At 44.1% G+C, this 27948-nt stretch overlaps 1 protein-coding gene and 2 long non-coding RNA genes across 4 annotated transcripts; 1 reads left to right on the top strand and 2 right to left on the bottom strand.

Annotated features, from left to right (window-relative positions):
- Nucleotides 1-4580: 4580 nt before the first annotated feature.
- On the bottom strand, nt 4581-8273 carry LOC311113092. 2 transcript variants are annotated; one of them, XR_014610960.1, is made up of 10 exons: nt 8186-8273; nt 7857-7916; nt 7493-7542; nt 7163-7216; nt 6751-6799; nt 6241-6277; nt 5936-5994; nt 5684-5747; nt 5024-5077; nt 4581-4634 (listed from the first exon to the last, which is right to left on the bottom strand). It is a non-coding gene; the product is annotated as an uncharacterized lncRNA (long non-coding RNA). The 2 variants fall into 2 exon arrangements; XR_014610961.1 differs by having other exon boundaries at nt 7869-7916.
- Nucleotides 8274-8501: 228 nt separating this feature from the next.
- Nucleotides 8502-11534, top strand: LOC311113090 (ADP-ribosylation factor-like protein 2). The gene is made up of 3 exons (XM_084156224.1): nt 8502-8798; nt 11140-11220; nt 11344-11534. Exons 1-3 carry the CDS (start codon nt 8634-8636, stop codon nt 11476-11478), a joined length of 381 nt encoding a protein of 126 aa, XP_084012350.1. The 5' UTR covers nt 8502-8633; the 3' UTR covers nt 11479-11534.
- Nucleotides 11535-17856: 6322 nt separating this feature from the next.
- Nucleotides 17857-20099, bottom strand: LOC311113094. Its single transcript, XR_014610964.1, has 7 exons — nt 20064-20099; nt 19690-19739; nt 19359-19412; nt 18948-18996; nt 18436-18472; nt 18133-18191; nt 17857-17944 (listed from the first exon to the last, which is right to left on the bottom strand). It is a non-coding gene; the product is annotated as an uncharacterized lncRNA (long non-coding RNA).
- Nucleotides 20100-27948: the final 7849 nt, after the last annotated feature.

Genomic DNA, 27948 nt, shown 5'->3' with positions numbered 1-27948 from the left:
CTGCTACGTGAGCTAAAGGACTGGAGACTCATTAACACTGCACATGAATCAGAGCAAATAACTACTCTGTCTTGTTTGCATTCTCATCGACGGGGCTGTAGTGGAACAGGTTGAGAGCGTCATGTTCCTTGGTGTCCACATCACCAACAAACTATCATGGTCCAAACACACCTAGAAAGTCGTGAAGAGGGCACGACAAAGCCTATTGCCCATCGGGAGAATGAAAAGATTTGGCATGGGTCCTCAGATCCTCAAAAAGTTCTACAGCTGCACCATTGAGAGCATCCTGACTGGTTGCATCACTGCCTGGTATGGCAACTGCTCAGCCTCTGACCGCAAGGCACTACAGAGGGTAGTGCGTACGGCCCAGTACATCACTGGGGCCAAGCTTCCTGCCATCCAGGACCTCTATACCAGGCAGTGTCAGAGGAAGGCCCTAAAATGTTTCAAAGACTCCAGCCACCCTAGTCATAGACTGTTCGCTCTGCTACCGCACGGCTAGCGGTACCGGAGCGCCAAGTCTAGGTCCAAAAGGCTTCTTAACAGCTTCTACCCCCAAGCCATAAGACTCCCGAACAGCTGATCAAATGGCTACCCGGACTATTTCTTGGACACTTGTGCTGTACAATTAATCACTGTGGCTAGAAATGCCACAAAATCCACCTTCTTCACAATGAGTGTATCCAGATCACCCGATTGACTTAAAACACTAGCAACTGGTTTCAATGCATTCACCGCATTATCTTCAACACTGTTGCCTCTTTCCCTTCGACTCTCTTCACCGCCTCCACAGAACCAGGAGATCCGCTGCGCAGCCCTGACCCTTGACACCTCGACCTCCTTCACCCTAACAGGGCACTCAAGGAAATGCGGAGTATGATCCCCACCACAGTTGCAACATTTTCCATTTGCAGATTCTACAATATCATACTTCTCTCGTCTGCAAACATTTGACACATGACCATATCCTTTACAATCTCCACACTGTAATGGTTTGGACACAAATGCTCTCACCGCATACCTCACATATCCAAGCTTCACATGTTCTGGTAGTCACCTCAAACAATAATAACAATCGCACAAAACATAGCTTTCCTGTCCCTAATTAGAAAAAGGTTGAGAAACACTAGTAGGCCAGTCTGGGTACCAGTTTGTGCCATCATGCCACTGAACTGCTTGTCATGCCAAACAACAAACAGAGGGATGACATCACAAACAGAGGGATGACATCACAAACAGAGGGATGACATCACAAACAGGGGGATACTACAAAGCAGGAGAACATTTTTAGAAAGATACTGGAAAGCTTGAAATGGGCGTGGTCTAATTGACTCAACCAAAACGCACATCTAAACTCAGCGTTTTGAAACAACTCAAATCATGTTATTTTGGGTTGTTTATCAAAATTAGCTAACTAACTCATTGATCCTGCTTTGTAGTACACTCTCCCGAGTGGCGCAGTGGTCTAAGGCACTGCATCGCAGTGCTAGCTGTGCCACTAGAGATCCTGGTTCGAATCCAGGCTCTGCTGTATCCGGCCGCAACCTGGAGACCAATGGGGCGGCGCACAATTGCCCAGCGTCGTTCAGGGTAGGGGAGTGAATGGCCGGCAGGGAGGTAGCTCAGTTGGTAGAGCATGGCGTTTGCAACGCCAGGGTTGTGGGATTGATTCCCACGGGGGCCAGTATGAAAAAAAATAAAAATATTGAAATAATGTATGCACTAACTGTAAGTCGCTCTGGATAAGAGCGTCTGCTAAATGACGTAAATGTAAATGTACACCTCTCAGATCTGTTAGGATGCTACTAGACAGTACCATCATACTGAGTTAGAACTGTTTACAGTGGTTGGTTGGTTGTCTGCCAACCAGTGCCTCACTTCAATGTATCTGTTATTCAATTCACTCACCCCACCATGGTTAGTGTTGGTGTGTAACTATTTATTAAATTCACACCCCACCATGGTTAGTGTGTAACTGTTTGACTTCATGTCTTGAAAAGGTTTTCATTTCATCACTGCAGAATAGTACCATAAAATACAGTTTTCCAGGGAGTTCTAGAAACCAGTTAAAGAAACTCCATCCAACAACTATTTTGGTATTTGCTTAATTAGTCCAATGTTGGAATTGTCGTGTAAATTCACCACTAAGGACTCAAACTCAAAAGTAAATGAAGTAATCTTTAATGCGTGGAGAGGTTCACAAACTCAATACAAACTCTAAAGAGGTTCCCTGCATTCAATTTATGATAGCCAGTGGGACAACCACCCAATGTAAAAAAAATTATGGGGGCCCCCTCTGTGGGTAGAAGGATTACTTTTTTACTATTCCAGGTATTCTTTAAAGAGGAAAACCACTCGGCGGGTTTTTTTTTTTGTATTCAATTAACTCGGTAGACTAGACCAGGGTTCTTCAATTCCGGTCCTGGAGGGCCGAGACACCTCTGTTTTTCATCCTCTCCTTCTAATCAGGGGCTAATTCAGACCAGGTGAGTGCAATTAACTAGCAAGTAGAAATAAAAAACAGAAGTGTTTCGGCCCTCCATGACCGGAATTGAAGAACCCTGGACTAGACCCAGCTGCTATAGAGAGCAATAGTAATGGTATCTTTTTGTAGGCACAAACTCCGCCATGGTTCGATGGACAAATCCTATGGGAAAATTGAGTGTTCGGATCAACACTGAACAAGGTCTGTCGTAAACACAGGCTTAAATCTTGTTTTTTTTCCTAAAATCAGTTTACACCATTGAATGTAAGTATTTGTAATAAAATAAAAGCACATGCTATAATGGTCAGGTTTACCATTTCAGAAAATGTGTAATCTAAAAGCGAATTTATTCTTGATCCGAAAATGTTATCGGTGTCGTAAGAACGCAGACCAAACAGCTTTAACTGTACAGTATGTTAATTTTTGCCTGCTAAATCAAAATTTTAATGTAAATGCAGTCCAGGATTAGGCTCAATCTGTGTCCAGGAAACAGGCCCCAAAAACAAGTCATTTCATCTCTGTAACCAAAATGGTATACCTTGGAAGTAGTGCAGTCAGAACAAACGCTAAATTAACGTGTAGTGGTCAGAGCCCAAATTGAGCTCCCCACCGCATCACTGTGTGTCTCAAATTGTGTAATAATTCGGAGGGCTCATACAGAGCCGCATTGATCTGATTCTATATAAACCCAAACTCACTTCCTTGACAACAACTCTGCATGGCTCCGCGATTGTAGTATGAATGCCCAGACTTCAGCAGAGGCCACACCACCGTAAATGCAGCGCCTTTGAAGCTGAACTCAGAGCTTGTACAAGCTGGCAAACTATAGCATTGATGTCAATGTGATCCACCCAGTTAAATATACCGAAACATACCTTTTTCCCCCCCATGGTAAAGCGCCTGAGCGAACACCTCATCCACCATTATTGGCAGTATGGATTGCAGCATAAATTAACCGTTATGCCATATATTATCTATACACTGACCCAGCCTGGCGTTGAAGCCTGAACATGCTGCCTACAATAACACCCTTTCAAAAACAAATCAATGGCTTAAAATAAGGAAAATAAGTCTGCTTTCTATAGCCAGTGAAAACGGTCACATCTGCTTTAGAACCACTTAGAATAAATGTGTAAAGATTTGAGATGACCGGAAATGTCATTGTTCAGTATTGAATTCAGCACACCAAATGGCTCATTCAAAATGGCCAAATCTGATTTACTACTGCCAAGAAAGAAAAAAAAAAAGCATCACATTTGTAGATTTATTTATTCAGCAAAACACATAGTCAGGGGTTGAATTGACTTGGCCTGGTTTTCCCAGTTCCAACGAGACTGTCCCGCTTCCTTGCTGCCCAAACAGGAGTGCGAGCCGGAACACGAGCGCTAGAGGGGAAAAATAGGGTGAGAATTAAATCCTGGTGACACTGTAGGGACAAGGAAACAAGCTATGAGATGACTTGATCAGAGGGGTAACCAATCAGTCAGCTTTACATCAGACTGGGGCGGTAATGAGAACTCATCACGTCAGAGTATGTGGTGTGGAACACATTGCATGGTTCAGTGGGACGTCCAAGAGGACCATGCAACAGTAGCGTACATTAAGAACTTCTTCCTAATATTAAGTTGGGCCCCGTTTCCATTATAATACATAGACAGTGTACAAAACAGCAAACACCTGCTCTTGCCATGACAGACTGACAGGGCGAAAGCTTCTCCATTGATGTCTCTTGTTAAACATCAATTAGAGATGAAGAGACGTGGATTGTTTATTTGCGCCATTCAGAGGGTGAATGGAGAAGACAAAAGAGCATTTGAACGGGGTACGGTAGGCGACAGGCACACCGGTTTGTGTCAACTGCAACACTTTTAGGTTTGTCAAGCGCAACAGTTTCTAGCGTGTATCAAGAATGGTCCACCACCCAAAGGACAGCCAGCCAACGCCGACCCACAGTTGTGTCATGGGCCAGCATCCCTGTGGAATGCTTTCGACACCTTGTAGAGTCCATGCCCTGACAAATTGAGGCTGTTGAGGGCAAACTCAATATTAGGAATGTGTTCTCTATACTGAGTGCATTATAAAACTGGAACCGTAACCAGTACACACCTTCCCACTCCACCAGGACAGCAACACTTCAACAGCCAACGAGCTAGAAAAAAAAAACAGAACAGTTTGAAAACCAAATAATCCCAATCTTAGATAACTAGACTACATGCAGAGCATTCTGAAACGAGATCAGCTTTATTTTGTTCAGTCATTGCAGCCATCCAGCCAGTGGTCCAGGGTCCGGGGTCAAGCCCCCCACCCAGACACCCTCCCTCCAGGCAGGCAGCCCACCTTACCCCTGCTCAATCAACAGGCTTGTCAGTGCCTGCCCAACCCACAGGAGGGCCGATGGGAGACGAGACCTTATCCAGCCCAAGAGCACTGGACAGGATTGTCACCTGACTGGATGATTCAACGGATTCATCATATACAACATTCCAGAATGCCTCATGTGGAAGGTGGTTTAAGATACGGCCAAAACAAGTCACCCACCTTTCCATAGACTGCAGACACTAGGACCTCAACCAGGTGGGGGGGGGCAGAACACTAGAGGGCCAAAGTAGGAGAGCATGAAGTGACATTTAACGAACTAGTAGCCAGACATGGGATCAGTCTACAGCAGTGGAATTCTAACCCTGGGGACCCAAAGAGGTCAACATTTGTTTTTGCCCTAGCACTACACACCTGATCCAACTCAAACCTGTGATTATTTGAGTCAGGTGTGTAGAACTAGGACAAGAGCCATGTGCACTCCTTGGGGTCCCCAGGACCAGGAAACACTGCTGTAGTGTAGATCAGTTCGGTAACCAATCAGTCAGTTTTACATCAGACTGGGGCGGTAATAGGAAATCATCACTTCTACTAGCCCAAACCAGCAGGCAGACAGCACCATTATTCCATTCACATCTATTATTCAGTTTGTCCCCTGGCATCCAAACATGCTTAGTCTTAATACATTTTTCCACCACGCTAGACTGGCTAATGCTAACTACTCATGTTGCGCCTTGCCTTCAGCCAGAGACTGCTGCAACCTTATTGGCTGAACGTCAGGAAGTAGCATTGATTGCAGTTGGACGCAGATGACAAATGAAACGGCACCATCTGCCAGCTGGTTGTGCTACACTTCCACACCTAATAACTTAAATTACACACCTTTGACTTCATTTCACAGCAAAGAGTTTCCTTCTAGTGGCCAGTCTAGTACAACAGTTAGGACCTGGAAGAGGAGATTTTACATCTAAATTAATGCGCTAAAAACAGCAGTACATCAAAGTTGCCCCCCCCATCTCTATAGATCAGTTCGATAACCAATCAGTCAGCTTAACATCAGACTGGGGCGGTAATAGGAAATCATCACTTCTACATTATAAAAAAAGGACAGAAGTTAGGTCAAATCATACACACCTTGAGGTAGTGCAGTAACAAGTGTCTACTAGTGACTAGTCTGGTACCACCGTCAGGTCCTGAAGGGGAGAAGGAATAAACATGACCAGCAGTACATTAAAGACTGCTTTATTGACTGATAGATCAGAGGGGGGGGGAAACTGATTGTTACATCAGACCAGGGAGGTAATATAATCTAAAATAAAAAGGGAACTGATCCCAGAGCAGCACTATCACCCTGAGAGACTAAATATGGGAAAGTGCTGACAAAGACCCTGTACTACATCAGGTCAAGAATGGAGTTACTTGGACGTTAGAATACTAACCTTCAGACTCCATCCTGCTTCAACTGCATTGATGGTACTGTAAAATAACAGAAACAGGTTAGGGAGAAATAAACCCACTACGTCCGAGTAGCCCATCCACCCCAGTGATTTGTGCTGCTACTAGCGTTTCGTGAATTACTCTGCATCTACTGAAACCAAAATGGCGGCCATTTTAGATAAATGCAGAGCTAACAGCCATTTTATGTGTTTTGTCTCTGGTCCCATCAGACAGTTGGTAACCCCAACGAGCCGTCCCCTTGTTGCCCTGGCAACGCCAGTGGGTCCACCTTTGCAGGTTCTGTCGTTGACGCAGGGCGTAAGACGCGTGCGGGTGTCATCACCAGGAGCCAGAGTCACCATGACTACCAAACGTCAACACTTGTTTGCAGTGAGTTTTAACACTAGGCTTGGTGGTAATAGCTCGTGGCTAAGGCTCTGGTTAAGATTCATTTCCCATGACATCGCATCTCTATTCAGTCACTGAACGTCCTCATATTAACCAAAACTCACCTGTCTAGCTGGCATCACGGCTCCCTGCCCAGCCACATACAGAGGAAACCTACCAAGACAAAACGCGTCAGGTTAAATGTCTTTCTGAGGACCAGATAGGTACAAGGAAGGTGTTAGCCGTAACATATGTAGCCCTTATGACAGGGTTACGTAGTCCTCTGCTGAAATCAGCTATTCCTTTTCTCAACAGGAGTTCAGACGAACGAGATTCCAAAGAGAATATTCATCATGTTCAGCAGAGGGACAAGATAACTCAAACTACAAAGGTGTTGCGTTCAGCTAAGTTAAGTACATACCAATACTATATTTAAAAAAGGACATCAAACTACACATTGAAAATTGGAACTACCACTTTTAGGACAAGTTAAGACACTGGTATTAAAATATCCATTTAGACTGGATGGCTCCTTACATGCATAGCTTAGAGCAGCCCAGAACACCAGCCATCTTGTTTCAGGACAGTCCACTGTAAAACAAAATGGAGGACGTGTAACTAGACTGCAACAAGACAGTCAAGCAAGCGTTCTTTACTACGCTGCAGGGTGTCAGGTCATTTAACATCAACAGGAATTCAGACGAACAAGATTCCAATAAAGTTTATCATGTGGTCGCAGAGAACGATTGTTATTCTGGGAAATACTTCCCTTTAGTGCACTACTTTTGACCAGGGCCCTTAAAGCTCTATCAAAAGTAGTGTACTATAGAGGGAGCCATTTGAGTCCGTTTTAGAACCGCAACTTACCAGTGTGTTTGAGTCCATGTTGCAATTCCACTGACCACAGAGCGCAAACCCTGTAGAATGAAAGGCATAGATTTTATTAGTGCGATGCTTAAGAAATCAAAAACATTACTGCTGCATTAGCTACAGTCACTCAGTAGTTCATGTCGTTTCACATCGGTTCAAAGTGAGCTAAGTTTGTCATCATTGGGACTGTAGCATGTACCGGTAGCCACGGCAACTAAACAGTAATTCCAAGAGGCCATCTTGAATAGTCGGCTAACCAAAAGGGGCTAGTGAAAGAGTCTGCATCCAAAGTCCCACCTAATACCCTTCAAGGTGCATTAAGGGAGATGGGGTAACATTTCAAATGTAGCCAGTGACTTACCATTTCACAAACCTGAATTTTCAGAAAGCACATCAGTGTCATGGTCTGGAATCAGGTATCCTACAGAAGGAATCACAAAATAATGTTAGTTATAGTTTGGCTTCTATGAGAGGATAGAATGTTCCTAAATCGAGCCGATCAGAACAAAGAGTAGCTTCACAAAACAATCAGACATATGCTTGTCAATGGATCATCATTTAAAGGCCAGAGAGAGTCATATATAGTGCACTACTACCCCGGTTTATGGTCAAAAGCAGTGCACCATATAGCAGATTTAGTGCCATTGGAACTATCATGAACACCAGTGAACAAACTCAAACGGAACTCACCAGCACACGCATTCCTATTCCGGAATGGAACTCGAAGTGGAGATTCTGTTCAGATGCCTTGAAGTCACAAAGTCATGTTGCAAACAACACAGACCTAAGCAAAGGACACATCTACATTAGTGACTTACAAGCCTGTATATTACAAGAGGCTTTGGAACACACAGCAAGGAGGCCATCAGATCAAAGTTAGCATCACCAAAAATCAGACATATGCTTGTCTTTGAGGATCATCATTTAGATACCAAAGTCTCTCTTTAAGGTGAAGGGCTGAGTAGCAGTGCACAGCCAATGTTCCTGGTGGTAAGTCAATGCACTCACATGTCAATGTGTTCTGGACTTCCCTGGCATCTGTCCTGCATTTCTGTTGATCAGGGGGAAAAGTTAGGGAGTTCCATTTTTAAATAGGCAACATGCAGGCATATAGAACACGATATTGGTAGCGTCGCAAATGGCACCTTTTTTCCAATACAGTGTACTACTTTGGACCAGAGCCATGTTAATAAGTACTGCACTATTGAGAATAGGGTACCAGTATGGGAATCAACGGGTCGAAACAGGGGCCAAATGCTACTCAGAATCTGGTAAAGAAGTGTCTTCTTCAAAGGCTGATTCGGTAAGAGAGAGTTCATTTTATCATCACCGTAGCACAGACCTCTAACGTTGGGTTTACTATGAATAATGGTGTACTTACTTCTACTAACTGGCAAGCTAGCCTACTAGCTAACACCAACATGACACGTGGTTAGCTAGTCGCTAACGACAAACACCAAGCTAGCCAGTTATTAAACTAACGTTCGCTTGCATCATTGTATTGCCGCAGAGTGAGTCATTGTACCATGTCAGCAGCTTACCCGAGCGGCACATTCTCTCCCGAGACGTCGGCATCTTGAAAGGAGAAAATGAACAAGTTGACACAGGACGAGCCACAAAAACGCTCTTCTTCTTCTTCGGTAGGGTTTATCGGCGGTTGGCATCCAACGTTATGGCGCATTATCGCCACCTACTGTACTGGAGTGTGGGCCAGAGACAGGGAGAAACTAAATCCTACCTGCCAGCCCCGTTGCTCTTAAAAAGATAACAAAATATTTGAGATTATATCTAATGACGTTCTACTCAATATACTCTTTAAACCAATTTCCTGTAACCCCTTCTCCCCATACTAGATCTCATCCTCTCTCTTTCCCTTTGATACTGACCACACTGTAGCAATACATGCTCCACGGTCTCTGTTTCCTGACAATAATCACACTTTCCTGTTGGATGCTTTCCAATCACATTTAATGTCTTATTCAACTGGCTGTCTCCCACCCTTAATCTTGTAAAAAATAGCCTCCTCTCTTCTGTCCCTTCCTGCCATCCTCCCCTCCCCGACTTTCCTCTGTACTTGAAATAAATGCTTTCCCTTATTATCTCTATTCCACTGCTCCTGCCATCTCTGCATGTCTTTTTGCCTCTGCCTTGCTCATTGAAACTTCAACATCAACATCCCCACTACTAAGTGCTTGTTTAGCCTGTTCATCTACTGCCTCGTTCCCCTCCACCCCCACATGGGCTGGGACCCAACTAAATCTTATCTGTATACCCATCTGTTTAATACTGCCATGGGTTTGTAGCACCTCATAAAGCAGGTATTGTCTGCTACGTGAGCTAAAGGACTGGAGACTCATTAACACTGCACATGAATCAGAGCAAATAACTACTGTCTTGTTTGCATTCTCATCGACGGGGCTGTAGTGGAACAGGTTGAGAGCTTCAAGTTCCTTGGTGTCCACATCACCAACAAACTATCATGGTCCAAACACACCTAGAAAGTCGTGAAGAGGGCACGACAAAGCCTATTGCCCATCGGGAGAATGAAAAGATTTGGCATGGGTCCTCAGATCCTCAAAAAGTTATACAGCTGCACCATTGAGAGCATCCTGACTGGTTGCATCACTGCCTGGTATGGCAACTGCTCAGCCTCTGACCGCAAGGCACTACAGAGGGTAGTGCGTACGGCCCAGTACATCACTGGGGCCAAGCTTCCTGCCATCCAGGACCTCTATACCAGGCGGTGTCAGAGGAAGGCCCTAAAATGTTTCAAAGACTCCAGCCACCCTAGTCATAGACTGTTCGCTCTGCTACCGCACGGCTAGCGGTACCGGAGCGCCAAGTCTAGGTCCAAAAGGCTTCTTAACAGCTTCTACCCCCAAGCCATAAGACTCCCGAACAGCTAATCAAATGGCTACCCGGACTATTTCTTGGATACTTGTGCTGTACAATTAATCACTGTGGCTAGAAATGCCACAAAATCCACCTTCTTCACAATGAGTGTATCCAGATCACCCGATTGACTTAAAACACTAGCAACTGGTTTCAATGCATTCACCGCCATATCTTCAACACTGTTGCCTCTTTCCCCTTCGACTCTCTTCACCGCCTCCACATAGGAGATCCGCTGCGCAGCCCTGATCCTTGACACCTCGACCTCCTTCACCCTAACAGGGCACTCAAGGAAGTGCGGAGTATGATCCCCACCACAGTTGCAACATTTTCCATTCGCAGATTCTACATTATCATACTTCTGTCGTCTGCAAACATTTGACACATGACCATATCTTTTACAATCTCCACACTGTAATGGTTTGGACACAAATGCTCTCACCGCATACCTCACATATCCAAGCTTCACATGTTCTGGTAGTCACCTCAAACAATAATAACAATCGCACAAAACATAGCTTTCCTGTCCCTAATTAGAAAAAGGTTGAGAAACACTAGTAGGCCAGTCTGGGTACCAGTTTGTGCCATCATGCCACTGCACTGCTTGTCATGCCAAACAACGAGTGGGATGACATCACAAACAGAGGGATGACATCACAAACAGAGGGATGACATCACCTTCCTTTATCTACCCCCCCTCTCTCTCCATTCCTTTATCTACCCCCCCCCCCCCCTCCTCTCCCTTTCTCTAGAGGTTATCAGGAGCTACTCTCCTGGTGTTCGCCAACAAACAGGACCTTCCTGGATCCCTGAGTAAAGAGACCATACGAGAGGTGAGAACACAGTTCCCCCCTACACACACACACACACACACACACTGACTCCCTCACAATTTCTGTGTTTTTATCATCAGTTGGTTGGAAATACTTCATCTCTTACTGTGTGTGTGTGTGTAGGCCCTGGGCCTGGATGACATTAAGACCCATCACTGGTGTATCATCGGCTGCAGTGCTGTGACAGGAGAGAACCTACTGACAGGAGTAGACTGGCTACTGGATGACATCGCTGCACGCGTCTTCACTGCAGATTAGCACCCCGGGTTTGCATTAATAAAACGCATCTGAAGAAGCTTCAGTGTTTCTCAACCTCCGGTCTGTGGGATGTTGTTTGCTATATAATGCTAGTTTTAGGGGATAGTTTCATAGACACAGATGTTTTTCAGTCCAGGACTAGGGTTAATTGGTTTCCAGGAAACCACCCCTGAATGTGCAATCGCACAAAACCTAGCTTTCCTGTCCCTAATTAGAAAAAGGTTGAGAAACACTAGTAGGCAAGTCTGGGTACCAGTTTGTGCCATCATGCCACTGCACTGCTTGTCATGCCAAACAACAAGGAGTGGGATGACATCACAAACAGAGGGATGACATCACAAACAGAGGGATGACATCACAAACAGAGGGATGACATCACAAACAGAGGGATGACATCACAAACAGAGGGATACTACAAAGCAGGAGAACATTTTTAGAAAGATACCGGTAAGCTTGAAATGTGCGTGGTCTAATTGACTCAACCAAAACGCACATCTAAGTTCAGCGTTTTGAATAAACTCAAATCAAGTGATTTTGGGTTGTTTATCAAAATTAGCTAACTAACTCATTGATCCTGCTTTGTAGTACACCTCTCAGATCTGTTAGGATGCTACTAGACAGTACCATCATACTGAGTTAGAACTGTTTACAGTGGTTGGTTGGTTGTCTGCCAACCAGTGCCTCACTTCAATGTATCTGTTATTAAATTCACTCACCCCACCATGGTTAGTGTTTTGGCTTGTAACTATTTATTAAATTCATACCTCACCATGGTTAGTGTGTAACTGTTTGACTTCATGTCTTGAAAAGGTTTTAATTTCATCACTGCAGAATAGTACCATAAAATACAGTTTTCCAGGGAGTTCTAGAAACCAGTTAAAGAAACTCCATCCAACAACTATTTTGGTATTTGCTTAATTAGTCCAATGTTGGAATTGTCGTGGAAATTCACCACTAAGGACTCAAACTCAAAAGTAAATGAAGTAATCTTTAATGCGTGGAGAGGTTCACAAACTCAATACAAACTCTAAAGAGGTTCCCTTTCAGTCCTTCTATACTGCTACGCAAACAAGTTATAAGCATGGTTGGTTCCTGTATATGACTGATTTATACCACACAAGGCTTCCTACCTTGAAACGGAGCTATTGTATCACTCCTAGTTCCCAGAGCAATGTTCTGGGTGTACTGCCACATTGCTTATGAGGGTATGGGGTTTACTCCTTTGTGCAGTCAGTCACTCGCATGAACCTAGTAAGCAATCAAGTTCTCAAGACATGTCACTTTCAAAATACAGAAATCACCCCATATTTTGCCAATACCAAAATATAGGTTTTAGGAGGCACTTTCCTTTAAGGAAAGCATGCAGCAGCAGTCAGGTGAAAGGTTATTTGGCATGTCCAAAGTCAGACTGAGACCTTTTTAATGCCACAGAAAATCCCATCCATCTGAGTGATAAAAGGCATTTTATACCAATCATACTTTTATATATATATTGTCCCATACACTAATAATCTTAATTCCTGATCAAGCTTTGCCGAACCACTATGGCCCAGATTATAGGACAGTGGTGTTTTGCTGCACTAGCCCAATTCACCACAAGAGACATACAGGTATTCTATCCTACTATTGCATACAGAACTGAAGTGCAATTAGAAGAGGATAGATGTAGAAAGAGTGCGCTGATGAGGTTTGAGACGGAAGAGGAAGCGAGACTACGTTTACGTCATTTAGCAGACGCTCTTATCCAGAGCGATTTACAAATTAGTGCATTCAATTTATGATAGCCAGTGGGACAACCACCCCATTTTTATTTTTTTTATGGGTGGGGGTAGAAGGATTACTTTTTTACTATTCCAGGTATTCCTTAAAGAGGAAAACCACTCGCTGGTTTTTTTTTTTGTATTCAATTAACTCGGTAGACTAGACCAGGGTTCTTCAATTCCGGTCCTGGAGGGCCGAGACACCTCTGTTTTTCATCCTCTCCTTCTAATCAGGGGCTTATTCAGACCTGGGACACCAGGTGAGTGCAATTAACTACCAGGTAGAAATAAAGAACAAGTGTTTCGGCCCTCCAGGACCAGAATTGAAGAACCCTGGACTAGACCCAGCTGCTATAGAGAGCAATAGTAATGGTATCTTTTTGTAGGCACAAACTCCGCCATGGTTCGATGGACAAATCCTATGGGAAAATTGAGTGTTCGGATCAACACTGAACAAGGTCTGTGGTAAACGCAGGCTTAACTTTTTTTTCCCTTCTAAAATCAGCTTACACCATTTAATTTAAGTATTTGTAATAAAAGCACATGCTATAATGGTCAGGTTTACCATTTCAGAAAATGTGTAATCTAAAAGGCAATTTATTCTTGATCCGAAAATGTTATCGGTGCCGTAAGAACGCAGACCAAACCCAGCACTAAACAATATTAACTGTACAGTATGTTAATTCTAATGTAATGCAGTCCAGGATTAGGCTCAATCTGTGTCCAGGAAACAGGCCCCAAAAACAAATCATTTCATCTCTGTAACCAAAATGGTATACCTTGGAAGTAGTGCAGTCAGAACAAACGCTAAATTAACGTGTAGTGGTCAGAGCCCAAATTGAGCTCCCCACCGCATCACTGCGCGTCTCAAATTGTGTAACAATTCGGAGGGCTCATACAGAGCCGCATTGATCTGATTCTATATAAACCCAAACTCACTTCCTTGACAACTCTGCATGGCTCCGCGATTGTAGTATGAATGCCCTGACTTCGGCAGAGGCCACATCACCGTAAATGCAGCGCCTTTGAAGCTGAACTCAGAGCTTGTACAAGCTGGCAAACTATAGCATTGATGTCAATGTGATCCACCCAGTTAAATATACCGAAACATACCTTTTTCCCCCAACATGGAAAAGCGCCTGAGCGAACACCTCATCCACCATTATTGGCAGTATGGATTGCAGCATAAATTAACCGTTATGCCATATATTATCTATACACTGACCCAGCCTGGCGTTGAAGCCTGAACATGCTGCCTACAATAACACCCTTTCAAAAACACATCAATGGCTTAAAATAAGGAAAATAAGTCTGCTTTCTATAGCCAGTGAAAACGGTCACATCTGCTTTAGAACCACTTAGAATAAATGTGTAAAGATTTGAGATGACAGGAAATGTCATTGTTCAGTATTGAATTCAGCACACCAAATGGCTCATTCAAAATGGCCAAATCTGATTTACTACTGCCAAGAAAGAAAGAAAAAAAGCATCACATTTGTAGATTTATTTATTCAGCAAAACACATAGTCAGGGGTTGAATTGACTTGGCCTGGTTTTCCCAGTTCCAACGAGACTGTCCCACTTCCTTGCTGCCCAAACAGGAGTGCGAGCCGGTGAACAACACGAGCGCTAGAGGGGAAAATAGGGTGAGAATTAAATCCTGGTGACACTGTAGGGACAAGTCAACAAGCTATGAGATGCCTTGATCAGAGGGGTAACCAATCAGTCAGCTTTACATCAGACTGGGGCGGTAATGAGAACTCATCACGTCAGAGTATGTGGTGTGGAACACATTGCATGGTTCAGTGGGACGTCCAAGAGGACCATGCAACAGTAGCGTACATTAAGAACTTCTTCCTAATATTAAGTTGGGCCCCTTTCCATTATAATACATAGACAGTGTACAAAACAGCAAACACCTGCTCTTGCCATGACAGACTGACCAGGCGAAAGCTTCTCCATTGATGTCTCTTGTTAAACATCAATTAGAGATGAAGAGACGTGGATTGTTTATTTGCGCCATTCAGAGGGTGAATGGAGAAGACAAAAGAGCATTTGAACGGGGTACGGTAGGTGCCAGGCACACCGGTTTGTGTCAACTGCAACACTTTTAGGTTTGTCAAGCGCAACAGTTTCTAGCATGTATCAAGAATGGTCCACCACCCAAAGGACAGCCAGCCAACGCCGACCCACAGTTGTGTCATGGGCCAGCATCCCTGTGGAACGCTTTCGACACCTTGTAGAGTCCATGCCCTGACAAATTGAGGCTGTTGAGGGCAAACTCAATATTAGGAATGTGTTCTCTATACTGAGTGCATTATAAAACTGGAACCAGTACACACCTTCCCACTCCACCAGGACAGCAACACTTCAACAGCCAACGAGCTAGAAAAAAAAAAAACAGAACAGTTTGAAAACCAAATAATCCCAATCTTAGATAACTAGACTACATGCAGAGCATTCTGAAACGAGATCAGCTTTATTTTGTTAAGTCATTGCAGCCATCCAGCCAGTGGTCCAGGGTCTGGGGTCAAGCCCCCCACCCAGACACCCTCCCTCCAGGCAGGCAGCCCACCTTACCCCTGCCGGAACTCTGAACAGGCTTGTCAGTGCCTGCCCAACCCACAGGAGGGCCGATGGGAGACGAGACCTTATCCAGCCCAAGAGCACTGGACTGGATTGTCACCTGACTGTGTGTTGCACAATTCATCATATACAACATTCCAGAATGCCTCATGTGGAAGGTGGTTTAAGATACGGTCAAAACAAGTCACCCACCTTTCCATAGACTGCAGACACTAGGACCTCAACCAGGTGGGGGGGGCAGAACACTAGAGGGACAAAGTAGGAGAGCATGAAGTGACATTTAACGAACTAGTGGTCAGACATGGGATCAGTCTACAGCAGTGGAATTCTAACCCTGGGGACCCAAAGAGGTGAACATTTGTTTTTCTGCCCTAGAACTGGTCTTGGGTGGGTATACCGTATACTGGGGGAGTTGAAAACGACAGGAGGGTTTTTCAAATACTGTTCTAATTCATTATTTGAAGTTACTCATTTTAATATGTGTAGCTACTTAATAATAATAGGTCATTTAGCAGACGCTCTTATCCAGAGCGACTTACAGGAGCAATTAGGGTTAAGTGCCTTGCTCAAGGGCACATCGACAGATTTTTCACCTAGTCGGCTCGGGGATTAGAACCAGCGACCTTTCGGTTACTGGCACAACGCTCTTAACCACTAAGCTACCTGCCGCCCTTACTTAAGTAAACACCTGCAGTCAACGTCAGCAATACATTGGGATAAATAAAACCTAATTTCACCTGTCACATGTCATTTACGGTAGTACCCAGCCACGGTGTTTGTTAACAAGTACAACAATGAGACCAGAGCATTGTGAGTCACTTACTGTTGTGCCAGGTGAACTAATTACAGTATGGAATTCACAACTAAATGTTTGCCAGCTAGATGGCTTATAACTTATGTAAATGATAAAGGTTCAGCAGTTGTACATTTGGTTTGCTAACTTAGTAGTTCGTTAACCATCTAGCTAAGTGGTTAGCTTCTTCCAAAATCAAGCGTCCCTTGGTAACAGCAGAGAAATTCCCTCCTGGAACAAGAGCATTGGTTGCTAATATTTGTTTTGGCCATGCAGCAGGCGTTCACGTTAGTGATGCTTTAGCATTATTTTTTCCCCATTTCATAAATAGAGCCTTGTGTGAACTTCCGGTAATACCGTATATCCCGGGATGGCACGGCCACTGGTCGTAGGACCAATCACAAATCTTTTCAGACCTTCCTGATCTGAATACGCAACACTAATTAGTGAAAGATCAGAATTGAGCTGTCGTCTAAACAAAGCTTTACATATAGGTCCCCAGAACCAGGATTGTGAAACACTGCTCTGGCGTATAGATCAGTTCGGATAACCAATCAGTCAGCTTAACATCAGACTGGGGCGGTAATAGGAAATCATCACGTCTACATTATAATAGAACAGAAGTTAATGCTGAGAGAAAACAAAAAATTCACACACCTTCCTGAAGACTGCACTCACTAGGATGTCAACTGGGGAGGACAGGAGTTAAGAGGGATTATTGAGTGACATTGAAAACTAGTAATCTTTATCTAATCCTGGGGACCCAAAGCAGTGAACATTAGTTTTTGCCCTACACACCTGATCCAACTCAAACCTGTGATTATTTGAGTCAGGTGTGTAGAACTAGGACAAGAGCCATGTGCACTCCTCGGGGTCCCCAGGACCAGGAAACACTGCTGTAGTGTAGATCAGTTCGGTAACCAATCAGTCAGTTTTACATCAGACTGGGGCGGTAATAGGAAATCATCACTTCTACTAGCCCAAACCAGCAGGCAGACAGCACCATTATTCCATTCACATCTATTATTCAGTTTGTCCCCTGGCATCCAAACATGCGTAGTCTTAATACGTTTTTCCACCACGCTAGACTGGCTAATGCTAACTACTCATGTTGCGCCTTGCCTTCAGCCAGAGACTGCTGCAACCTTATTGGCTGAACATCAGGAAGTAGCATTGATTGCAGTTGGACGCAGATGACAAATGAAACGGCACCATCTGCCAGCTGGTTGTGCTACACTTCCACACCTAATAACTTAAATTACACACCTTTGACTTCATTTCACAGCAAAGAGTTTCCTAATGGCCAATCTGGTACAACAGTTAGGACCTGGAAGAGGAGATTTTAAATCTAAATTAATGCACTAAAAACAGCAGTACATCAAAGTTGCCCCCCCCATCTCTATAGATCAGTTCGGTAACCAATCAGTCAGCTTAACATCAGACTGGGGCGGTAATAGGAAATCATCACTTCTACATTATAAAAAAAGGACAGAAGTTAGGTCAAATCATACACACCTTGAGGTAGTGCAGTAACAAGTGTCTACTAGTGACCAGTCTGGTACCACCGTCAGGTCCTGAAGGGGAGAAGGAATAAACATGACCAGCAGTACATTAAAGACTGCTTTATTGTCTGATAGATCAGAGGGGGGGAAACTGATTGTTACATCAGACCAGGGAGGTAATATAATCTAAAATAAAAAGGGAACTGATCCCAGAGCAGCACTATCACCCAGAGAGACTAAATATGGGAAAGTGCTGACAAAGACCCTGTACTACATCAGGTCAAGAATGGAGTTACTTGGACGTTAGAATACTAACCTTCAGACTCCATCCTGCTTCAACTGCATTGATGGTACTGTAAAATAACAGAAACAGGTTAGGGAGAAATAAACCGACTACGTCCGACTAGCCCATCCACCACAGTGATTTGTGCTGCTACTAGCGTTTCGTGAATTACTCTGCATCTACTGAAACCAAAATGGCGGCCATTTTAGATAAACAATGCAGAGCTAACAGCCATTTTATGCGTTTTGTCTCTGGTCCCATCAGACAGTTGGTAACCCCAACGAGCCGTCCCCTTGTTGCCCTGGCAACGCCAGTGGGTCCACCTTTGCAGGTTCTGTCGTTGATGCAGGGCGTAAGACGCGTGCGGGTGTCATCACCAGGAGCCAGAGTCACCATGACTACCAAACGTCAACACTTGTTTGCAGTGAGTTTTAACACTAGGCTGGTGGCAATAGCTCGTGGCTAAGGCTCTGGTTAAGATTCATTTCCCATGACATCGCATCTCTAGTCAGTCACTGAACGTCCTCATATTAACCAAAACTCACCTGTCTAGCTGGCATCACAGCTCCCTGCCAAGCCACATACAGAGGAAACCTACCAAGACAAAACGCGTCAGGTTAATGTCTTTCTGAGGACCAGATAGGTACAAGGAAGGTGTTAGCCGTAACACATGTAGCCCTTATGACAGGGTTACGTAGTCCTCTGCTGAAGTCAGCTATTCCTTTTCTCAACAGGAGTTCAGACGAACGAGATTCCAAAGAGAATATTCATCATGTTCAGCAGAGGGACAAGATAACTCAAACTACAAAGGTGTTGCGTTCAGCTAAGTTAAGTACATACCAATACTATATTTAAAAAAGGACATCAAACTACACATTGAAAATTGGAACTACCACTTTTAGGACAAGTTAAGACACTGGTATTAAAATATCCATTTAGACTGGATGGCTCCTTACATGCATAGCTTAGAGCAGCCCAGAACACCAGCCATCTTGTTTCAGGACAGTCCACTGTAAAACAAAATGGAGGACGTGTAACTAGACTGCAACAACAGTCAAGCGAGCGTTCTTTACTACGCTGCAGGGTGTCAGGTCATTTAACGTCAACAGGAATTCAGACGAACGAGATTCCAAGAAAGTTTATCATCATGTGGTCGCAGAGAACGATTGTTATTCTGGGAAAGACTTCCCTTTAGTGCAATACTTTTGACCAGGGCCCTTAAAGCTCTATCAAAAGTAGTGTACTATAGAGGGAGCCATTTGAGACCGTTTTAGAACCGCAACTTACCAGTGTGTTTGAGTCCATGTTGCAATTCCACTGACCACAGAGCGCAAACCCTGTAGAATGAAAGGCATAGATTTTATTAGTGCGATGCTTAAGAAATCAAACATTACTGCTGCATTAGCTACAGTCACTCAGTAGTTCATGTCGTTTCACATCGGTTCAAAGTGAGCTAAGTTTGTCATCATTGGGACTGTAGCATGTACCGGTAGCCATGGCAACTAAACAGTAATTCCAAGAGGCCATCTTGAATAGTCGGCTAACCAAAAGGGGCTAGTGAAAGAGTCTGCATCCAAAGTCCCACCTAATACCCTTCAAGGTGCATTAAGGGAGATGGGGTAACATTTCAAATGTAGCCAGTGACTTAACATTTCACAAACCTGAATTTTCAGAAAGCACATCAATGTCATGGTCTGGAATCAGGTATCCTACAGAAGGAATCACAAAATAATGTTAGTTATAGTTTGGCTTCTATGAGAGGATAGAATGTTCCTAAATCGAGCCGATCAGAACAAAGAGTAGCTTCACAAAACAATCAGACATATGCTTGTCAATGGATCATCATTTAAAGGCCAGAGAGAGTCATATATATAGTGCACTACTACCCCGGGTTATGGTCAAAAGCAGTGGACCATGCTTGCCAAATGCTACTCAGAATCTGGTAAAGAAGTGTCTTCTTCAAAGGCTGATTCGGTAAGAGAGAGTTCATTTTATCATCACCGTAGCACAGACCTCTAACGTTGGGTTTACTATGAATAATGGTGTACTTACTTCTACTAACTGGCAAGCTAGCCTACTAGCTAACACCAACATGACACGTGGTTAGCTAGTCGCTAACGACAAACACCAAGCTAGCCAGTTATTAAACTAACGTTCGCTTGCATCATTTTATTGCCGCATAGTGAGTCATTGGACCATGTCAGCAACATGCAGCTTACCCGAGCGGCACATTCTCTCCCGAGACGTCGGCATCTTGAAAGGAGAAAATGAACTAGTTGACACAGGACGAGCCACAAAAACGCTCTTCTTCTTCTTCTTCTTCTTCTTCGGTAGGGTTTATCGGCGGTTGGCATCCAACGTTATGGCGCATTATCGCCACCTACTGTACTGGAGTGTGGCCCAGAGACAGGGAGAAACTAAATCCTACCTGCCAGCCCCGTTGCTCTTAAAAAGATAACAAAATATTTGATATTATATCTAATGACGTTCTACTCAATATACTCTTTAAACCAATGTACTGTATCCCCTTCTCCCTCATACTAGATCTCATCCTCTCTCTTTCCCTTTGATACTGCCCACACTGTAGCAATACATGCTCCAAAGTCTCTGTTTCCTGACAATAATCACACTTTCCTGTTGGATGCTTGCCTATCACATTTAATGTCTCATTCAACTGGCTGTGTCCCACCCTTAATATTGTAAAAAATAGCCTCCTCTCTTCTGTCCCTTCCTGCCATCCTCCCCTCCCCGACTTTCCTCTGTACTTGAAATAAATGCTTTCCCTTATTATCTCTATTCCACTGCTCCTGCCATCTCTGCATGTCTTTTTGCCTCTGCCTTGCTCATTGAAACTTCAACATCCCCACTACTAAGTGCTTGTTTAGCCTGTTCATCTACTGCCTCGTTCCCCTCCACCCCCACATGGGCTGAGACCCAACTAAATCTTATCTGTATACCCATCTGTTTAATACTGCCATGGGTTTGTAGCACCTCATAAAGCAGGTATTGTCTGCTACGTGAGCTAAAGGACTGGAGACTCATTAACACTGCACATGAATCAGAGCAAATAACTACTCTGTCTTGTTTGCATTCTCATCGACGGGGCTGTAGTGGAACAGGTTGAGAGCTTCAAGTTCCTTGGTGTCCACATCACCAACAAACTATCATGGTCCAAACACACCTAGAATGTCGTGAAGAGGGCACGACAAAGCCTATTGCCCATCGGGAGAATGAAAAGATTTGGCATGGGTCCTCAGATCCTCAAAAAGTTATACAGCTGCACCATTGAGAGCATCCTGACTGGTTGCATCACTGCCTGGTATGGCAACTGCTCAGCCTCTGACCGCAAGGCACTACAGAGGGTAGTGCGTACGGCCCAGTACATCACTGGGGCCAAGCTTCCTGCCATCCAGGACCTCTATACCAGGCGGTGTCAGAGGAAGGCCCTAAAATGTTTCAAAGACTCCAGCCACCCTAGTCATAGACTGTTCGCTCTGCTACCGCACGGCTAGCGGTACCGGAGTGCCAAGTCTAGGTCCAAAAGGCTTCTTAACAGCTTCTACCCCCAAGCCATAAGACTCCCGAACAGCTAATCAAATGGCTACCCGGACTATTTCTTGGATACTTGTGCTGTACAATTAATCACTGTGGCTAGAAATGCCACAAAATCCACCTTCTTCACAATGAGTGTATCCAGATCACCCGATTGACTTAAAACACTAGCAACTGGTTTCAATGCATTCACCGCCATATCTTCAACACTGTTGCCTCTTTCCCCTTCGACTCTCTTCACCGCCTCCACATAGGAGATCCGCTGCGCAGCCCTGATCCTTGACACCTCGACCTCCTTCACCCTAACAGGGCACTCAAGGAAGTGCGGAGTATGATCCCCACCACAGTTGCAACATTTTCCATTCGCAGATTCTACATTATCATACTTCTCTCGTCTGCAAACATTTGACACATGACCATATCCTTTACAATCTCCACACTGTAATGGTTTGGACACAAATGCTCTCACCGCATACCTCACATATCCAAGCTTCACATGTTCTGGTAGTCACCTCAAACAATAATAACAATCGCACAAAACATAGCTTTCCTGGCCCTAATTAGAAAAAGGTTGAGAAACACTAGTAGGCCAGTCTGGGTACCAGTTTGTGCCATCATGCCACTGCACTGCTTGTCATGCCAAACAACAAGGAGTGGGATGACATCACAATCAGAGGGATGACATCACAAACAGAGGGATGACATCACAAACAGATGGATGACATCACAAACAGAGGGATGACATCACAAACAGAGGGATACTACAAAGCAGGAGAACATTTTTAGAAAGATACCGGTAAGCTTGAAATGGGCGTGGTCTAATTGACTCAACCAAAACGCACATCTAAGTTCAGCGTTTTGAATCAACTCAAATCATGTTATTTTGGGTTGTTTATCAAAATTAGCTAACTAACTCATTGATCCTGCTTTGTAGTCCACCTCTCAGATCTGTTAGGATGCTACTAGACAGTACCATCATACTGAGTTAGAACTGTTTACAGTGGTTGGTTGGTTGTCTGCCAACCAGTGCCTCACTTCAATGTATCTGTTATTCAATTCACTCACCCCACCATGGTTAGTGTTGGTGTGTAACTATTTATTAAATTCACACCCCACCATGGTTAGTGTGTAACTGTTTGACTTCATGTCTTGAAAAGGTTTTCATTTCATCACTGCAGAATAGTACCATAAAATACAGTTTTCCAAGGAGTTCTAGAAACCAGTTAAAGAAACTCCATCCAACAACTATTTTGGTATTTGCTTAATTAGTCCAATGTTGGAATTGTCGTGTAAATTCACCACTAAGGACTCAAACTCAAAAGTAAATGAAGTAATCTTTAATGCGTGGAGAGGTTCACAAACTCAATACAAACTCTAAAGAGGTTCCCTTTCAGTCCTTCTATACTGCTACGCAAACAAGTTATAAGCATGGTTGGTTCCTGTATATGACTGATTTATACCACACAAGGCTTCCTACCTTGAAACGGAGCTATTGTATCACTCCTAGTTCCCAGAGCAATGTTCTGGGTGTACTGCCACATTGCTTATGAGGGTATGGGGTTTACTCCTTTGTGCAGTCAGTCACTCGCATGAACCTTGTAAGCAATCAAGTTCTCAAGACATGTCACTTTCAAAATACAGAAATCACCCCATATGATGCATTTTGCCAATACCAAAATATAGGTTTTAGGTGGCCCTTTCCTTTAAGGAAAGCATGCAGCAGCAGTCAGGTGAAAGGTTATTTGGCATGTCCAAAGTCAGACTGAGACCTTTTTAATGCCACAGAAAATCCCATCCATCTGAGTGATAAAAGGCATTTTATACCAATCATACTTTTGTATATATATATTGTCCCATACACTAATAGTCTTAATTCTTGATCAAGCTTCGCCGAACCACTATGGCCCAGATTATAGGACTGTGGTGTTTTGCTGCACTAGCCCAATTCACCACAAGAGACATACAGGTATTCTATCCTACTATTGCATACAGAACTGAAGTGCAATTAGAAGAGGATAGATGTAGAAAGTGCGCGCTGATGAGGTTTGAGACGGAAGAGGAAGAAATTACGTTTACGTCATTTAGCAGACGCTCTTATCCAGAGCGATTTACAAATTAGTGCATTCAATTTATGATAGCCAGTGGGACAACCACCCAATTTTTATTTTTTAATGGGTGGGGGAGGGGAGGTAGAAGGATTACTTTTTTACTATTCCAGGTATTCCTTAAAGAGGAAAACCACTTGCTGGTTGTTGTTTTTGTATTCAATTAACTCGGTAGACTAGACCTAGCTGCTATAGAGAGCAAAAGTAATGGTATATTTTTGTAGGCACAAACTCCGCCATGGTTCGATGGACAAATCCTATGGGAAACTCCTCCTCTGTTCCTCTGGTGATGTAGAGGCTAACCCAGGCCCTGCAGCCCTCAGTATCACTCCTACTCCCCAGGCGCTATCATTTGATGACTTCTGTAATCGCAAAAGTCTTGGTTTCTTGCACATAAATATCAGAAGTCTACTTCCTAAGTTTGAGTTATTCACTGCGTTAGCACACTCTGCCAACCCTGATGTTCTAGCAGTGTCTGAATCCTGGCTCAGGAAGGCCACCAAAAATTCTGAAATTTCCATCCCCAACTATAACATTTTCCGTCTAGATAGAACTGCCAAAGGGGGTGGAGTTGCAATCTACTGTAGAGATAGCCTGCAGAGCTCTATCATACTATCCAGGTCTGTGCCCAAACAGTTTGAGCTTCTACTTCTAAAAATCCACCTTTCCAGAAATAAGTCTCTCACTGTTGCCGCTTGCTACAGACCCCCCTCAGCCCCCAGCTGTGCCCTGGACACCATATGTGAATTGATTGCCCCCCATTTATCCTCAGAGTTTGTACTGCTTGGTGACCTAAATTGGGATATGCTTAATACCCCAGCCATCCTACAATCCAAGCTAGATGCCCTCAACCTCACGCAAATTATCAACGAACCTACCAGGTACAACCCTAAATCCGTAAACATGGGTACCCTCATAGATGTCATCCTGACTAACATACCCTCTAAATACACCTCAGCTGTCTTCAACCAGGATCTCAGCGATCACTGCCTTATTGCCTGCGTCCGTAACGGGTCCGCGGTCAAACGACCACCCCTCATCACTGTCAAACGCTCCCTAAAACACTTTAGCGAGGAGGCCTTCCTAATTGACCTGGCCCAGGTATCCTGGATGGATATAGATCTCATTCCGTCAGTAGAGGATGCCTGGTTGTTCCTTAAAAGTAATTTCCTCTCAATCTTAAATAAACATGCCCCATTCAAAAAATACAGAACTAAGAACCGATATAGCCCCTGTTTCTCCTCAGACTTGACTGCCCTTGACCAGCACAAAAACATCCTGTGGCGTACAGCATTAGCATCAAATAGCCCCCGCGATATGCAACTTTTCAGGGAAGTTAGGAACCAATATACACAAGCAGTCAGGAAAGCAAAGGCCAACTTTTTCAAACAGAAATTTGCATCCTGTAGCACTAACTCCAAAAAGTTTTGGGACACTGTAAAGTCCATGGAGAATAAGAGCACTTCCTCCCAGCTGCCCACTGCACTGAGGCTAGGAAACACTATCACCACCGATAAATCTACAATAATCGAGAATTTCAACAAGCATTTTGCTACAGCTGGCCATGCTTTCCATCTGGCTACCACTAACCCGGCCACCAACTCTGCACCCTCTGCTGCAACTTGCCCATGCCACCCCCGCTTCTCCTTCACACAAATTCAGACAGCTGATGTTTTGAAAGCGCTGCAAAATCTGGACCCCTACAAATCAGCTGGGCTAGACAATCTGGACCCTTTCTTTCTAAAACTAGCCGCCGAAATTGTCGCTACCCCTATTACTAGTCTGTTCAACCTCTCTTTCATAACGTCTGAGATCCCCAGAGATTGGAAAGCTGCCGCGGTCATCCCCCTCTTCAAAGGGGGTGACACTCTAGATCCAAATTGCTACAGACCTATATCCATCCTGCCCTGCCTTTCGAAAGTATTCGAAAGCCAAGTTAACAAACAGATCATCGACCATTTCGAATACCACCGTACCTTCTCCGCTATGCAATCCGGTTTCCGAGCTGGTCACGGGTGCACTTCAGTCACGCTCAAGGTCCTAAACGATATTATAACCGCGATTGATAATAGACAGTACTGTGCAGCCGTCTTCATCGACCTGGCCAAGGCTTTCGACTCTGTCAACCACCGCATTCTTATAGGCAGACTAAATAGCCTTGGTTTCTCAAATGACTGCCTCGCCTGGTTCACCAACTACTTCTCAGATAGAGTTCAGTGTGTCAAATCGGAGGGCCTGTTGTCTGGACCTATGGCAGTCTCTATGGGGGTGCCACAGGGTTCAATTCTTGGGCCGACACTTTTCTCCGTGTATATCAATGATGTCGCTCTTGCTGCTGGTGACTCTCAGATCCACCTCTACGCAGACGACACCATTTTGTATACATCTGGCCCTTCATTGGACACTGTGTTAACAAACCTCCAAACGAGCTTCAATGCCATACAACAATCCTTCAGTAGCCTCCAACTGCTCTTAAACACTAGTAAAACTAAATGCATGCTTTTCAATCGAACGCTGCTGGCACCCGCCCACCCGACTAGAATCACCACTCTCGACGGGTCTGACCTAGAGTATGTGGACAACTACAAATACCTAGGTATCTGGTTAGACTGTAAACTCAACTTCCAGACTCACATAAAGAATCTCCAATCCAAAGTTAAATCTAGAATCGGCTTCCTATTTCGCAACAAAGCCTCCTTCACTCATGCTGCCAAACATGCCCTCGTAAAACTGACTATCCTACCGATCCTTGACTTCGGCGATGTCATTTACAAAATAGCCTCCAACACTCTACTCAGCAAATTGGATGTAGTCTATCACAGTGCCATCCGTTTTGTCTCCAAAGCCCCATACACTACCCACCACTGTGACCTGTACGCTCTTGTTGGCTGGTCCTCACTACATGTTCGTCGTCAAACCCACTGGCTCCAGGCCATCTATAAATCACTGCTAGGCAAATCCCCGCCTTATCTTAGCTCATTGGTCACCATAGCAGCACCCACCCGTAGTCTGCGCTCCAGCAGGTATATCTCACTGGTAATTCCCAAAGCCAACACCTCCTTTGGCCGCCATTCCTTCCAGTTCTCTGCTGCCAATGACTGGAACGAATTGCAAAAATCTCTGAAGCTGGAGACTCTTATCTCCCTCAATAACTTTAAGCATCAGTTGTCAGAGCACCTTACCGATCACTGCACCTGTACACAGCCCATCTGAAATTAGCCCACCCAACTACCTCATCCCTATATTGTTATTTATTTTGCTATTTTGCACCCCAGTATCTCTATTTGCACATAATCTCTTGCACATCTAGCATTCCAGTGTTAATACTATTGTAATTATTCTGCACTATAGCCTATTTATTGCCTTACCTCCATAACTTGCTACATTTGCACACACTGTATATATATTTTCTGTTGTATTTCTGACTTTGTTTTTTACCCCATATGTAACTCTGTGTTGTTTTTTATTGCACTACTTTGCTTTATCTTGGCCAGGTCGCAGTTGTAAATGAGAACCTGTTCTCAACTGGCTTACCTGGTTAAATAAAGGTGAAAAAAAAATTTAAAAAAAAAAAATTTGGCGTCGCAAATGTACCCCGTTCAAAGTCAGACTGAGACCTTTTTAATGCCACAGAAAATCCCATCCATCTGAGTGATAAAAGGCATTTTATACCAATCATACTTTTTTATATATATTGTCCCATACACTAATAATCTTAATTCCTGATCAAGCTTCGCCAAACCACTATGGCCCAGATTATAGGACAGTGGTGTTTTGCTGCACTAGCCCAATTCACCACAAGAGACATACAGGTATTCTATCCTACTATTGCATACAGAACTGAAGTGCAATTAGAAGAGGATAGATGTAGAAAGTGCGCGCTGATGAG

Source organism: Coregonus lavaretus (genome assembly GCF_964263955.1).
Source record: "Coregonus lavaretus genome assembly, chromosome: 39".
In the NCBI taxonomy this organism is placed as follows: Eukaryota; Metazoa; Chordata; class Actinopteri; order Salmoniformes; family Salmonidae; genus Coregonus; species Coregonus lavaretus.
The sequence above is the reverse complement of the archived record's forward strand: the minus strand, read 5'-3'. Positions and strand labels throughout refer to the sequence as shown.

Bases quoted from the DNA above. Each gene is read 5' to 3' on its own strand.
- LOC311113090 (XM_084156224.1), top strand. From the start codon at position 8,634: ATGGCACCTTTTTTCCAATACAGTGTACTACTTTGGACCAGAGCCATG. The intron at 8,799-11,139 runs GTAAGAGAGAGT...CCCTTTCTCTAG, and splicing joins CTTCTTCAAAGGCTGATTCG to AGGTTATCAGGAGCTACTCT. The intron at 11,221-11,343 runs GTGAGAACACAG...GTGTGTGTGTAG, and splicing joins GTAAAGAGACCATACGAGAG to GCCCTGGGCCTGGATGACAT.